At 35.9% G+C, this 17,055-nt stretch overlaps 1 protein-coding gene across 4 annotated transcripts in view; it reads right to left on the minus strand.

Annotated features, from left to right (window-relative positions):
• Nucleotides 1-17,055, minus strand: part of BANK1 (B cell scaffold protein with ankyrin repeats 1) — a 384,383-nt gene that overhangs the window by 151,636 nt on the left and 215,692 nt on the right. For all 4 annotated transcript variants that reach the window (XM_064484610.1, XM_064484614.1, XM_064484612.1 and 1 more), the window contains one exon: nt 3,609-3,805. In XM_064484610.1, the coding sequence (XP_064340680.1) occupies nt 3,609-3,805 (197 nt within the window). The remainder of the gene's footprint in view (nt 1-3,608; nt 3,806-17,055) is intronic.

Consider the following 17,055-nt stretch of genomic DNA (forward strand, 5'->3'; position numbering starts at 1 on the left):
CAACAGAAAGATTCTCAGTTAGGAGTCCTGAAAAGCCAGCTAGAGAAAGTGCATGGAAAGTTGATCTTCTATCTCTGAAATTTTCATGCAGATTTTTATGACTAAGATCTTATTAATATATACACCAAACTACATGAGTAAACACTGTGGTGGAAGAAAAAGATACTATCTGGATATTGTTCTTAGTAAACATCTGTTGGTTCTCCAATTCCAGAGCTGGCAACAGAGGAGGATGTATTTCTCTGTCTAATTACACATGATGCAATCATTTTGTTAAGTGATTTAAACTGATGGAGATAAATGGGATGACATACCAAAGATAACACAAGGAGATACCAGTTCTATTATTTTGCTTAAAACACATTCTCATTTTTGCTGTACACTTTATCGTAAATCACAAAGTACCTTGTAACCTGTGGTCAACTTCCAGTTTATTTTTAAATTTTCAGGTATTTTTGATTTAAAAGACAAGTTTTTAGAAGACTGAATTAGTTGTCAATATTGCTACTCGTTATTTGAAATAGTCTGATTTTCCTCAAGAATTCTATTAAGCAAATTGTGGTTCACTTGTGGATTTAAATACCAACGCTTCTGCTCTTTGTCTAGCCACCTTTCATACTAATTATCTCAGGAGGCATTTTCAGACTGAAAATTGAGTAGTTTATTTGAAAGACATTATGGCTTATAGAAATATATGGTACTAGTAGCTACAGTAGTACTGACATGAAACAAGTATAGGTGTTAGCTAGATAACTCTCAAAACATGAAAGCTACTCATTCATAATGACAAAGCTCTGTTCATAGACTGCACACAAATTATTAACCTTTCAAAGTAAAAAGTGCCATAGAGGAATGTCAGGAATGTGACTAGGGGCTCTTTCTCCTCCTCCTCCTTCTTCCTTCTCCTTATTCACAGAGCCAACACTAAGATATGGGTGGCACTTGTTCGTTTACGAGTGCTTACTAATGATTCTCTTTTTCTCTTTATTTTTTAAAAATTATGATTGGCTTTTTCCTTCTACCCACTTTATTCAATGATGACCAAACTCACTGTGTTGTAACTCCCTGTGAGATCCTAAAATGAACAATGTTTCACTGATAGGGGATTAGGAAGAATTGAAGAAATCAGTAAATCAGTCGGGGGCATGTCTGAATTTTGAAATATACGTTTCTCCAGTAAAGAAGTATGGTCAACTTGTAGACTGTAAGCCACAAACTCAAAGAATATCCATTCCTTTTAACAAGCTGAAAAATGGTTCATGGAAAATTTGAATGCATACGTGACAAAATCTTAGATTTATCAGAATAGAACGTTTATAACATTAAAGTTATGTAAATATTATTAAAGAAACAAAGTATTTTAGCAATATAGATTGCACATTTTTTTTCTCCACTAAGGTTAGATATACTCTTAAGACATAGCTACTATAATTCATAGTATAAAATTTCAACATGTGTTTATCTGATACTTTGACTTAAGCAGATAAGATTATTGGATTTATTTTAAATTAAGCTGATAATTAGAAGAATAACTAGAAGAATAAATCAATAGGAAACATACTTTTCCATGTGTATCACAACCTAATATATATGTTTCCATTTCCTTAACCATACATTTACCAAAAAACCTTTGGTAGCTTGCAAAATTACTGTGCCTAAACTTATCCATAGTTGTAAAATGTCCTTATAAAGCTGCTGTCTCTTGCAGTAGCTATAGTCACTTCCTAAATGACAGCAGAACATTTGCAAAATAATTGATCTATCTGTCCTATCTACAATGGGAATGTCTGCTATAGACATCCTGGCAAAATGTGACAGCTCACAGAGGGACAGAATACATAAAATAATTTAACAAATTTCATAGAATAATTATCAAGTGTAACTTTGCAAAACTAGAATGCAGCCACTATGAAAGAGTAAAGAGTCACCCAAAGACAATGATACCAATCAACTTATATCAGTGCTATTATTATAGGAACAAAGGTATAAATACCCAGAGGATGTGAGAGAGAAAAAAATTATTTCCCACATCCATCAAATCCTACCCTCATACTTGCTTTCATATCTACGTTCATTATTCAGTATTATGCTACCTATGAAGAATGTACAGTTTGCATGTGGCTGCATCTTTTAAAAGCTAAGTCCTCACTGGAGAACCAGAAGTGGAAGCATCACTCTTTGAAAATCAGGGGTTATCTTAGAAAGTAACCCTGGATGTTTTAGGGGAAATCTTAAGCCCCTCCGTGGTCAAAATTTGAGAATAAGGTTGTAGAGAATTGAGTACCCAGGATGTAATGAATAACAGTATTGTGGGCCAATATTCAAGGCTGCATTGATTCACTGACTTACCGGAGACAGATGCCACGTTGCACATGGTCAATGACTATACATGTTGGATAATGATTAAAACGAACACACTCATAAGATATGTGACAAGCACTGTCTAAAACCTTTCCAGGAATAAAAATTATGCTTATTCCTCATTTGAAGGACATAGAATAAAATTAAGTAGTTTATCAACATTATTACAAAACTTAATTTCTGTATTTATTTTAAATACAAGCAGAAAATATCCTATTGTGATTCTACACAGTGTATGATATGCAGGCTCTTCTGATAACTGTTTGCTATTTCTTAAAAATGGGGAAAAAAGTTAAATTGGTTGTTATTTTGCTCTCTGGAAATCAGAAATACTGATGGTATTTTTAGAATTCCAATATAACATTGTCTTAATCTAATAATCAGAGTATAAGCTAAAATGACCCAGAGCTATCCATAGTATTTCAATGCTCTCTACTAACGGTTCATTGGGGATACAATTATTTATCTTCTGAAAATCCAAAGACAAATTTTGACATAATCACCAACACAATTATTGCCTATTATATTTTCCTAAGAGCCATCAGAAGTATAATTCACTGTAGAGCAAAACATGCATACCTTTGTTACAAACAGGAAACGACTGCTTTTCTAAAGTTGATTATGGAAACACAAAGTGTGTTTTATGTACCAAGGTAATATCCCCTCCTTCAAAATCTTCTCTTGGTTGCATTCATATAAAACTAGTATCCTTCAAAGGGTGTTCTGAAATTTGGGGCTTCAACCTACACAATAAGGAACTGGGGACTTAACAGAGAAGGAATCACATGCCAGAAACAAACTTGAGCAACACGAATCAGCTTTTTATTGGGTAGATTATCAAAATGTATTCCTTAAACCTAATAAATACTTATCTCATTTCATGTGCCTAATAGTGTCTTACTTAGATTTCTGAACAAAAGAGGAAAAGTAATACGTTTTCATTTCCTTCTTACCTAATACTGAACAGGCTGTTTAGAAGCCAGAAAGCCCAGATAAGTTTCAAAAAGGGCTATTCAGGGGTGGGAGTGTGGAGTCAGAGTTGGTTTATGGCAATATTAAAATAAGTTGACTAATCTTGCAAAATAGTTTTTAAGTCAGCGAATGACTCAGGACCAAAAGACACACAAACTAGCTGTTCAGCAGCATCATTTTCAAGAGAGCAACGTTCATGTACACACATACACACACACATGCAAATTTTATAAAAAATAGAATTTTAGAGATAAAATGGAAAAAAAAAAACTTACTGAAAAGTCTTCAAAGATTTTCTTGAGTTCTTTGTGCCCATGCCTTTCAGCAATACGTGCTGGATCTGAGCCCTCCACATTTTTTATCTTAGATGCCCAGGTTGCTCCTGAACATTGAAGCAAATGATTAGCCAAGTTCGTTAAGCCAAATTTTGCTGCACAATGGAGAAGAGTTGGAAGTTCTTCGAAGTATGTATCTGTAAGCACAGGAATAGAATAATTTTTTATCATATCTGGAACCCCATAAGAAAAAGTCAAACACAACCTACTCCTAAAAGTAATTCCCAGAAAGGAGAGCAGACTTTTAGTGTGATTCTGCATATATGAAACCGTCAATGGTTTTAGCAAAGTAGACTCGACTCACCCCCTTTCTATTTCTCATCTTTCAGCAAATATTAGTTTTTATATATATATACATAAATATATATATAAACTAATACTCTCACTAGCATTCATGCCTCCCTCTTCCTTGTGGGGTAAATTTAATTTAGAAAGGCACATCAACCTCCTAAATGTAAAAGGAAGCAAAACAAAAACATTACATTGTAATAACTCCTTTTCAATGTACTTCAACATTAGCCAAACACTAAATAACAATTAAGTTCATCTATGACACCTTTTTGTGTTTTCTACCGCCATGCTTCCTTTTGAAGTTGAAATGACATGAGATTTCTGGAGGGGTTATGTTAGATTTCTACGTGAAATTTTTCTTTCAAAAAAAAAAAAAAAACTGCAACAGAAAATATAGGTGGGCACTTTTAATATGAAAATTTCCATCAGGATTTTACAGATTTCATATCAACATTCTATTGGAGTTGGAATTGCATATTTACCTATTAACTATCAATTAGAAGACATTATTAATTATGCATAACTATAAAATGATGACTGTAAACTACTATCTCAATGATAAAACACACACACACACACACACACACACACACACACACACACACCCTGATGACTGACGGTTTGTTATTACTCTACACTTTCACACCTAGCTGGAAAATTTTGTGTTACAGAAATTACACACCAGCTTACTTTAATAGCTATGGCACTATCAGAAGCAAGGAATGTGAAGAACTTTAGCAACAGAAACAAAGCCATCAAAACAACAGTCAACTCTCTTCTAGCAAAATTCTAAAGCAATGAAAACAACCACCTCATAATATTTTGGAAAATTGTGAATCTGGCCTCATTTACCTCTTCGCTATTTTGTAGACCAAATTTTTTTTTTTCAAAAAAGGAAAAAAGAGGGGAATTAACCCTTGAGTTTTCAATTCACTTGGATGTTTCAGGGCTGAATAAATTATTTATTTTGTTGGTTTGTATTTTTTAACAGAAATTAAACAAAAATCTTTAGGACATATTAAAAACTTATAGTAAGGAAATTTTATCCTTCAAAATGTGGAACTAAATGGATAGAGGTAAATATGTGGTTGTATTTCAATGATAAATGCACTGGTCCCTTCTTATATGGTGTAAAATGAGTTGAAAATTATCAAATATTTTATGAAGATGAGCTTGTAAAAGCTGAAATTTTTCAAGGTAGGTACCAATTTTCAAAATAAGAATAATGTATTTTCTTTAAAAGGGAATAAGAAATAATTTTCTATTTATCTTCATTTAAATGCATTATAAAATAATTTTCTGCTATAATTAAACCCAACCAAAGCTAATAAAAACATTTGCATGAAAATGTCAGAGTTTTTATATGCCCTTGGTCATCTTTCTCTTTGCCACATCATAACATACAATGCACGAAAAACATCATCACCTGCAAATCAATGCTTTATGCATTGTTCCTACACATTGCCATTCTGGTGTACTTTTAAATCACTGTTAATGCAGCTTAAAATATTACTTTCATTAAATAAATGTTTAATCATTATAGGAATACATTCACCTTTTAACCTCACCAACCTCCCTGTCAGTAAATTCCCCAAGTTTAAGGTAATATAATATTAGAAACAATTACAACAAACTTCATTAAGACTCTCTGTACTTTTTGTGCACCAGGAAGAATAAAAAGGACTGTGACAAGTGGACATGGTTTTTCAGGGTTCATTTCTTACCAGTCTTTGACACTTGGAAGCATGTTTTCTGGCAAATAAAAGAAAGTAGCTCTGCTGGTTTAAGATCATACTGCTGATACTATAGGGGATTACAGGTTTGAAGGTTGGCTCTTTATTTACCATTCCTTTATTTCATTTCTAACACAGATGAAAATCCACTAATCTACTGGAATGCTTTGTGGAGTCACAGACATGAAAGTGCTTTGAGAACACCCTTCCAATTTTCTGCCCAGTAACAGCACTGCGTTCCTAGAGTCTCTAAGAGATGGTTTTCCAGGTACTGCTTTTATAGCTCTGACGACAAGAGTGTCTCTGCTTCCTAAGGAAGCCTGCTTCTTAGACAACACTCATCATTAGACATTACTACTTCTGTTGAGGTGAAAGTATTTCCTCTAAGTTCCCATATCTTCCTATCCTTTGGGCAATACAGATTATGATAGTTACAGAAGTGTGGGCTTAGAGGCAGCTGGCTTTGCCATAGATCCACTATGTGAAGATTCAGCAAGCTACTAAGTATCTGAGCCCAGCTGTCTCATTCAAATTTGTAGGGCTATTGAGATAATTAGATGACAGCATATCAAAAGTGCCCAGCAAGATATCTGAAACATAATAAGCACTCACGAAATATTAGTTTCCTTGCCTCTCTCTCTTCTGCCTCAAATAGTTTATAAAACATCCTTGTCCTAATTCACCTTTGCCCCAACCTTATGGTCATTAATTCTTTTCACTATCCCCAAGTACTTACCATCCTGAGAGAGTGACCCCAGAATAGTTGGTCCTCTAAAAAATGCTTAGTTTCAAACCTGCTCCAATGTGATCATTACAGCAACCCTTTTCATTGTCTTAGATGAGGTGGTTTGGCTTGCTTATTTTCATTAAGTAGGAAATGCTCAGCCTGCTAATGCACATGGTCAGTAACCAGAAAATTTCTAATTTAAGTATTTTTTTTAATTAGAATATGACAGAGTTAACATTTTAAAGAATTGAAATGATTTACAGGAGCTGTATTAGCTACTTCAGTGTTAACTGGAGCATGATCTCTAGCACTATTTTTGCAGAACATCAAATTAAATTAAATATACTCAGTATGTGCACATATTATATTAATATACATATGATATTTACATATGAATAAAGGCATTCATGTCAATAAAGGCATGATTATGCTAAGAACCAGTTTGGGTTTTTAGGCATCATACTTTTTTATAAAATCACACTTATTTTATTTTCACATTGATTTAATCATGATGAGAATTTGAAATATGAATGGGTTCCTCTGTATCTGGAATAAGCATTTTTGCAACAGCATAAGGTGAGGAAGTTCTTTATCTTAAGAAAAACAAAACAAAACTTTGCTGGGGGAGGCTATCCTCTCTCCTGACATTCACTCAGTGGCAGCGGATGAGTGCTGATCAAATAATGTCTGAGACCCAGGGGAGGGTTACATGCTGCCCCTTGTCACTCTTCAGTGCTTAGTTTAACTCTAGATCACACAATCACTAATGTTTTTGCTTAAAGATATCTATGTTTCTATTGGCTTTTAAAAATTATAGAGTGTAATTTATATTTGAAAAATACACTGATGATGAGTTTCATGAGTTTTGACAATTGTATACACCCATGGAACCAGCCCCCAAAACCAGCTAAAGAAAGCTTCCGTCACCAAAGCAAATCCTCTCATGCTCCATTCTAGCCAATGCTCCACTTCAGAGGGAACTACTGTCAAATTTTTATCAACACAGATGAGTTTATTTCACCTTGGATTTCAAACAACTGGAATCACACAGCATAGACTCTTGCATTCCACTGTCTTCTGGCCTCTACCTCTGATGAGAAGTCTGGTGTGATTCTTGTAATTGTTTTCCTGTAAGGTATGTGCTTTCCTCAACACTCATATCCCTACCCCAACCCCCACCGTAGCTCCTTTTAAGATTTTCTCTTTATCTTTGCTTTTCAGCAGTTTAACTGTGATGTGTGTGGGTATGATATTTTTGTATATATTCTCCTAGGGAGATCATTCTCAGCTACTATTCCTTCAAATATTTTTCTGCCTCGTTCTCTCTCATCTTTACTCAGAGAAGTCAGTAACACGTATGTTTGATCATGTAACATTATCCTATAGAGCTTGGATGAAAACTGAGTCAAATTAATATGCAGATGAACTAAGCTTGTTCTTTTTTAAGGCTTTACTTAGACTCTGAATTTTTCCTCTTTTTCAGTTTGAATAATTTATTTTGACTGTCTTCAGGTTCACTAATTCCTTTCTCTTTTATGTTGTTTCTACAATTAAGCCTATATAATGCTTAAAATTTTTCTGATATTGCATATTTCTAGAATTTCCTTTTGTTTTTTAATTATATTTTTCATTGCTTTGATAAAATGTCCAACTTTTATGCATGTTATGCAACTTTTACAATAGATTTCATTAACATAATTATCATAGTCATTGTAATGTTCCTATCTGTTCATTTCAACATCTGGAACATTTCTGTGTCTACTTATATAGTAGCCTATCTCTTTTCTTGACCATAGGTCATCTTATCTCTTCTTTATGTTTTTTGTAGTTTTACACTGCATGCTGAGGACTGTACCAAAGGACTGAAGTAAATAATATTTACCCCCAGAATAAGGCACACCCTTTCTTCAATCAGACTACTACCTTGGGAGCTGACTCATGGTAATCTGCAGGTGAGCTGAGCTTGGTCATTTTGTGGCTTTACTTAGAATAAGTTAACCATTGGCCTCAAATATTTTGACGGCAGGATCATAACTTTCTTCAGCACAGCTTGGAATGTGAGCTTTGATGAGACTCGAGAAATCTCTGTTGCTCTACAGACTGGCTGCCAGCTTTTGGATAGGTCTTTTTTCTCTCCAGTCCTGTCTCCAAAATTTTTCACATCAGAACACCCCTCTCAGATTTTGTGGGGCCTCTGAATACACTCAGTTAAGGTAGACTCCTTACTATCCCAATAGCTCGGAGGCATTTTTCCCACTTCTATGCCTCTTGGTATTTAGAACCTGTCTGCTGCCACTTCCCATCTGGTAGAAGCTTTGATGGGATCTGTCTCAGTAACCCTGTCCCATTCCCTCTCCTCAGCAGTCACCAGTTGATCCTCAGGGTTTTTAAGGATCTTTCTCAGCCTTCCTCCCTTCCTCTAGTCATCGGTATACTAGCTCTGTGCACTTACGACAGCCTACAAAAGAGAGTTGGTGGGTGATGCAAACCCACTCTGTAACTGGGGCTCCTTGGGACTTTTGTCCACCACACTAGCCTAAATACAGCCATTAAAGTTTGCTAAATGCTCAGCTGGCTTCTCTTTACTCCTCATTTATAGTGAGTTCTTTTCTTTTTCCTCTGTAAGGGATGAAGACAGTCATGAACTTCTTCTCTTTTGTGAAGAACTTGTCCCTTTCTGGAACTTAGTTCATTTGAGTTTCTTTTGTCATTCATTTTATGCTGGATTAAAAAAAGAAACTGTGATTTTGAAGATCTTCTTGCCTGTTCTCATTGTTACAATGAGAACAAATAGACTCATGTTGTTATACATCTTAATCAGAAGCAGAAGTCCTATGAGTCTTAGCTTATACTCTAATTATTTTCTTAAACTCACAGTATTTGTTTTGCAGTTTGCCACCTTTACCTATTAGATTTAAATAACAGATTCCTTAAGAAGATATTTTTAAAAACTTTCAGATTGTGCTTAATCTGCAGCATACATCTGTTTCATTTCATGGTAATTTTCATCTAATTAATCAAGATTCATTGTATTTGTTTCTATTATCAAGGTGTAAATAAAGAAGCAACAACTCACACTAAGGAAGGTGTGGCCAATTTGCTTTCAACTTTTTCCCTGGACAAAATAAATTTTCAGTTTTCAGTTGTTTCAGCCAATGTCTTTCAAATGATAATTTCGGAAGAAGAGAATTAAATGTCTGGCAGGGGAATTTTTCAGTGAAAATCCAATCTTATTAGTTTTTGCAAACAAAAATGAATAGGTGAGCTGGCACACAGTAGAGATATCAAGTTACATGTTTGTTTGGGCTGAGCCACTTTTAACAGTTCAAAACAATCCCTATAAAAGATGGCCAATAATTAGATTGAAGTTATCAAACTAAAGCTTTCAAAAGATTAACCTTGCTCACAAGAATAATAAAATGGGAATATACCCAGGGTTCGAGTATAACCTTAATAATTTAAAAGTAAGATGAGTATGCAAACTGAAAGTGCATGACCACGCAATCCAGTGTTCTCTTGTATCACTGTTTGGAGTAGTAAATCTTTATTTACTCAATGAGTGATGACCAAGCGGCCACTTTAGGACAAAACAATGAAGCACACAACAAACAGAAATAAAAAGTCAGGAGATCTGCATTCTAATCCCAGCTCAGCCACTGAATCTGTGGTGCTTAGGAAAGTTCCTTCATTTCTGTGGACCTCAGTTTCTTCATTTATAAAATTGTAAGGCTGGGGTCAGAATTGTAGGACTTATGATATTCTTCTGGGCTCGAGGCCATGCCACAGATGGCTTTAGGATAATTGTCCCTGGATGCTAATCAGATATCAACTAAAGGAGTAAGGATGATATTTGTGAAGGTTGAAGAAAGGTAATGATTTTCATTCCTTTCATCACAGGATCTGGAGTCTGATGAAATGTTGGTATTTCTGTGGATCTGTAAAACAGAGCATTGCTGGGTTTATGCATCTGACTGCTCTGTGACGGGAGGAGCACACATGCAACATGTAAGGTGTCACTCTTCCCATCTTGCTGAAATAGGGGACATATAATCCTAGTTAGAATTTCAAGGAACTAAAAATACTGCCAAGATTATCAAATTTCTAAAATCTTGATAATGTAAATAAAATGCATAAGGGAAACAATGGGGCATTAAAGCCCTTTTGTGCAGTTTGTTATCTCTCATACTACAAAAAGTGTAAGAGTGGGAAGTACATCTTAGAGAGATACTTTAGTGTTAACTTTCATTTTGTATTCACCTCACTAATGGTTGCAATTACATTCTTGTTTCTAAAATATTCTCCTAATACTAAAAAGAAAAGGCCGTACTCATTTTGTATGTTCTTTTTTAATTGCTCAAGAAACTTCACATAAGATAACTCTTTTTTTCCCAAATGTTTTAGTTAAAATGGTTGAATTCCTAATCAGCATTATATTCAAGTGAATCTTGATTTCATCTTAATAAATAAAGTTCAAGATAACAACTTTCATTATTTTAAACCCTAAAATTCTAAAACTTAATACTTATTTATTTTGAGAGGTAATATTGTGTCATAAGTGCTTAAATATTAGTGCTTTGGAATCAGATTGTATGCACCAAATCCTAATTCTAACATTTACTAATGTAATTTGGACAAGCTACTTGAACTTTCTGCCTCTCAATTTTCTCAACCATTAAACGAGGACAATAATATTTGTTCAATCAGATATTATACCTAAGTCCAATATATTCTTCCATACAAATACAGTTGACCTTCATTATTCAGAAATTCAATTATTCATAAATTTGCTTACTTATAAAAGCTTATTTGTACCCTGAACATCAAAACCTGTGGAATTTTGCAGTCATTTGTGGAAATGTGCAGAGCACTGAAAAATGTGAGCCACACGAAGTGCACATTCCCAGCTGAGGTCAAGCAAGATGACACTTGGGTTTCTTATTTCAGCTCTCATACTGTAAACAAATGTCCTTTCAATGGTCTATGTAGTGCTGCAGTTTTTACATTTTTCTGTTTTTGTTGGTGATTCAGTTGTTATAAAGTGGTCCCTTGGCATAGTGCTGAAGTGCTGTCTGCTGTTCACAAGCACAACAGGGCTGTGACACACTTCATGGAGAAAAGACATGTGTTAGATAAGCTTCATTCCGGAATGAATCATGTTATTGGTGATGAGTTTAATGTTAATGAATTTAAAATGTATGTTAAACAATGTGTCTTTAAATAGAAACACACATAAAACAAGGCTATGCATTGATTGATTAGCAAAAAAAAAAAAAAATGTGACCAGTGGCTCATAGGAACCTAACCCTGGATTTCTCCTGGGAGCAATGGTTCAATATTCTCTTATTCAGTGATTTTACAGAACATAACTGCTGTGAATAATGAGATTCAGCTGCATTTTAAAGCAATTGAGAGGCTCTTTTTCCCTTTTGGAGAGGGAGATCAGAACTGGTTTCCTACTGCAACATGACCAGGCATTTTCCAGAGTCTGGTGCCATCCTTCTTTCTTCCACACAGTTACAGAAGCCCTGAGTGCAGTCCTGTGGACTGCTCCTCGGGGTGAGGCTGGAAAAGGCCTGGGGCTGAAAGAAGCAGCTGTGAACTTCCAAGTCCATGATTTCTCAGGCACTCTCCCTGGCTGTTTTTGTGTCTAGGGTCTATCAGGATCAGTTAAATCCACACTGGGCATGGTTAGAGCCCATGCTGGCAACCGCCCTGGAGGCAGAGACAGCAGTGCTAGGGCCTTTATCCTGACTTGTTTATTCTCCCACTTGTCAGGCTTAGGCAAAACAACAGGAAAAACCTAGGGTTAAAGTCAGTCCTTTCTCTGTTCTTCACAGGTAACATAAATTCGTTTTAGTCACTGTACATCTTTTTAATTTTGGTGCAGATTCTACAGTTTGTTTTAACTATGTCTAATATTTTGGAGTATTGTAAAACTATAAAAATAGAGTTCTGGGAGATGGATGTTCTGGCGTGCAAAACATCTGAATGATGAATTGATAAGAAGCATGAGAAATGAATGGAGCATGTAACCTTGAATCCAGGAACAGTTCATTGTTCACTGAATACCCGGATAGACTCTACCATAATATTAGCAGCAGCAGTAATAAGAGGAGAAATAGGAAAACAGAAAGAAGGAAATGTAATAACCGATGAATGAAGTTGAGAGGCAGGGATTTTAGGTACCTGGTGTCAAGAATGAGTAATAGGAGAGCAGCAGAACATGTGACAGGTTGGCATTAAGACAGTCTGGCCTTAGAAAAGGAGTATTTGGGGACACAGTGTGAAACACTTTATTATCCATGGCTTTGGCTCAGGACTGGCCAGGGAGAAATGAGGCAACACACAGAACAAGACAGAGGTAGGTAATGAGGGCACAGTGAGCAGCCCGGAAGCTGGGAGTCCAGGTCTGGAGATAATGTTAGGAAGCAAAGAGGCATGTGTAGTTCTTATCAGTAGTTCTTGGAATTGGTATCAATTCAAATTCAATCTCACAGCATTTGAACAGGTCTGTTTACAGTCCACTTTCCACTACTGAAACCAGACAGTGATGAGGTAATAAAAAGAGTGGGGCTGTTCCACTCTTTTAACCATATTTAAGCTCCATGTTCAGCCAATCCGTGGCTAACCTCTGGTTAAAATAAGAAACCTCTAGAAACTTTTTGTATATCCATGTGTATTCTCTTCCTCTGTGTTCATTTAAAAATACCTTTGAAAATCACCTATTTTGTCTCTTCTGATTCTTAACAACAAAGGAAACAAGAATCTAGAAAGAAGCCAGGAAAGAGCCTAGGAAGATTCAGGAGACCTGAACAACAAGAGTGTGGGAACCGGATGAGCTGGGTTGAGATCTGAGGTCCGGCTGCTCCGCCAGGAGGCCATGCCTTACAGGTAGAAAGCTACCCACTGGCATTTGAATGGGTCTCACATGGAAATCCAAGGACTGTGTATGACCAAGCAGTAAATCAACAAAGCATCTGGCAAAGGTGCTTCATTGCATTAGTAAGGAGTATTTAGCATTTTTAAAGACTTCTTATAGTCTTGAACCTCATTTATTCTTTAAAAGATATTAAATCATCTTGACAATAAAAGTGAACTAAGGCAGGAAAAAATCTTGGAAGTTTTTTTTTGGGCAATAAAAAATTTTTTTTTGGGTAGAGCTTAAGAAGCCTTTGGGAGCACCATCATATGTAGTATATGGACAGAATATATATGGAATATGAGAATGATTAGGGAAGAACCTAAGTGTAGGAAGGCTGGAGAGAATGGTGAAACATGTTAGAGAACCTGCTAGGAGGCTTTTTCAGGAGGAAGGAGAGATAACTCATGGTCTGAATTAGAGTGGTGGTAGGGAAAATGGACAAGAAAAGACAGATGTCAAGTATTTCAAAAGAAAAGGTAACTGGACTTGATGACTGACTGTATAGGCTCTGAAGGAAAGTGCTGGATTTAAGATGGCTACACGATTACAAGGCAAAAGAGACAGTGCATTCATTACAGGAGGGGACAGATTACTGTCACGGAGCAGCACAGGTTGGGGTGCTGATGGGGTAGCTGCTGGCAATACAGTTACATAACACCAAATTAAATTAGACAAGTGTCCCTGAGTAGAGCATACTGGTTATAAACTTAGCTCCTATGTCACTAAACATTGACAATTACCTCCAAACACTTGTTTTGTGGAAGAAAAAGTATTCTGAAACAGGGACCCAAAGTTCATTTTGCTATATAAGGTAACAAATTCACAGATCTAGGAATCAGGATGTGAGTATCTGTAGGGAGCAGTTATTTAGCTTACTACACTAATAGATGGTGTTAATTCTAAAGGTATTGACATGAAACAGGAAAGTGGTAACAGCTCTCTAGTTCAACATGTCTTAACACTGTAAGCAATACCTATTTTTCCTTGATCAAGAGTTTATATTATGCACATGATCCAAATTATATCCATCACCACACCATCAACACATCCTTAGTCTGTAAACCAGGATAGGATATTTTGAGAGGTATCTGCATCCACTGAGTTATAGTTGCTTTGAAAATCTACTGGCCAGCATTTTTCAAACTGATTGTTGGGGATCTCATGGTGTGTGGGCAAATTATAATTGTTTACAGCTACCAACCTCTGGACAATAGGATGATGGTGAGTGTGATGGTTAATTTTATGTGTCAGTTGGCTTGGTTATGGTGCCCAGTAGTTTGGTCAAACCCCACTCTGGATGTTACTGGGAAAGTAGTTAATTAATTAAGATTAAGTAGCTAAGTAATTAATCTAAGATTAATATTTAATAATAATAAATAATAAATAATTATTAATAATAAGTAGACTTTGAGTAAGGCAGATTACCCTCCACTTTGTGGGAAAGCCTCATCCAATCAGTTGAGGGCCCTAGGAGAAAAGACAGGTTCACCAAAGAAGAAAGAATTCAGTCTCCAGACTCCCTTTGGACTCAGGCTGTAATATGAACCTCTGCCAGAATTTCCAGGCTGCCAGCTGGCCCGGCAGAGTTCAGAATGGCCAGCCTCACAACCCCATGAGCCAGTTCCTAAAAGTAAACCTCTCTCTATCTCTCTTGGTACATACATTGCTTCAGTTTCTCTGGCGAATCTTGACTAATTCAACAAGGAAAACGACTGTAGTGGTTTTGATAAACCATAACAAGACATAAAAAACAAATTCTTCTACATCATTGAGTTTCTATTCTTCTCAGAGTAATGCAATGAATCCTTACACCTGCAGTGACACTAAAATAATATTTGGTAACTATTTGGTAATGGCAGAATCCAGAGAGAAAAGGAGCCCCTTTAGGAAGTGAAAGGAGAAGGTATGAGGGTAGGTTAGTAATAGGATGATATGGAGGAGGTTTCTGGACCTGTCAAGAGTTTCAGAGGATAGAAATTCTAGGCTTGAAAATTATCACTGCACAACATCTGTAAAAGAGGGAGATCCTTAAGGAGCAACTTACTCAACTGATAATTTGTAAAAAGCCCATTTCTACTGTGTGTGTGTGTGACTGAGGCAAACCCATGCATGTATTTTTCTTAAAATGAGTGAATATTACAGGGACTATTTTCTGTTACCAGTTACTAATGATCAATACTTATGTTTTTTTCCCTGACTCTATGATAACCATATACATTTAAACTTACTACTTTTGCCCCTGAAAAATCTACACTTTTTGTGTCAGCCTGGAGAAGATGAACATATGTGTCTCAGTTATTTAAGCACAGACAGTTCAGTGCAGTTCCGAAGCCTCATATGCCAATTTTCCTTTCTGTTAATGGCAGATGCCATAGATAAGAGCTAGAAAGGAAAGAAAAAACAAGAAAAGAAAAGAAAACGACATTATCTGTAGCTGCCTTATCTTTCTACAAAGAAGAGCTCTTCTATTTTTGGAGTTCAAATAGTGCTAGTCAAATACCTAATCTTTACCGGAGTTTGATTGATTTTAGTGTATGGTTAACCTTGCGGCCATTAACAAGTTAATTAATGTAGTAAATATTTATAGAGGGCTAGAAACTCTTCTAGGCACTGGGAATAAATCCATGAACAAAACAGATAAGACTCCTTCCTAAAGGATAGTATTTGCCCATAGAAGCAAAATGGGTAATTTGAAGAAAATCATGCACTATGAAAAAAAAAATCACTGTTTTTAGAATTTCAAAAAAACCCACAAAGAGTATCTAAGATAATTTCAAACTTGCCTTTATAAGTAATTCATTAAAGTAGTAATTTTAAATTATCAGAAATAATTCATAACCCCTCCTCTACATGGAAGATCATCTCTCTAGGAAGCTTCCTCTGACTGCCCCTCTAACTGGGCTTCTGAGCCCCCATGAGGCTGTATATAGCTCCTCACAGGGTATTGGGCTGTGGTGGCCAGGTGGGTAATAATACGGCCACCTCAGCTGGGCTGACTCGATCCAAGCCCCAGCCCTGCCACCACTTGAGCAAATGATATAAACTCTCAATGCCTCATCTGTAAATCAGAGTTTAAAACTGTACTCACAATGGGTTTGTTGAGAGGAATTAAATGAGATAAAGTAAGTAAGGTGCTTAGAATTATTATTGACACAGAGTACACAAAATGCAAGTGTTAGCTCTTACTAGCGAGCACACACTATGTTAGTGATATTTATTTTTGTGATTTTATTTTCTCTTCCCTCTTCTTGGGTGCCCTCTGAGTGTATAGGTTTTATTTATTTATCTCACATTCCTCTACCTCCCCTCAGTGTCTAGAAGAGCACCTAGAGCAAAGTAGAGTATGTTAAACTTCTTCTAAGAATTCATGAGGGCAAGGTATGTACCAAATGAAATGTAGGTTCACTACAAAGAAAGTAGGTTCAAGCGGCAGTTAATTGAAACTTTACATAATCCTCTTCTGTTTCTTTTGGATACTGCTTTCTTTTTTACTTGGTAACATCTTGTATTCTCTGAATCAATCTGCATCTCCAATTACTTTTGGATATTTTGCAGAATTTGGGGGTCTTGGGGAGTAGTTAATCAGCACTGTCATTCTTTGCCCAGTATTTGCTTTAGAGATACTATCCACTGATACAGACTTTCAGGAGAAACCAAAAGATCTACATGGTATTCTAGGTGCAAAGATTTGGGGAACACTTGGATACTTTGGGA

The sequence above is a fragment of the Camelus dromedarius genome, chromosome 1 (assembly GCF_036321535.1).
Source record: "Camelus dromedarius isolate mCamDro1 chromosome 1, mCamDro1.pat, whole genome shotgun sequence".
Lineage (NCBI taxonomy): Eukaryota > Metazoa > Chordata > Mammalia > Artiodactyla > Camelidae > Camelus > Camelus dromedarius.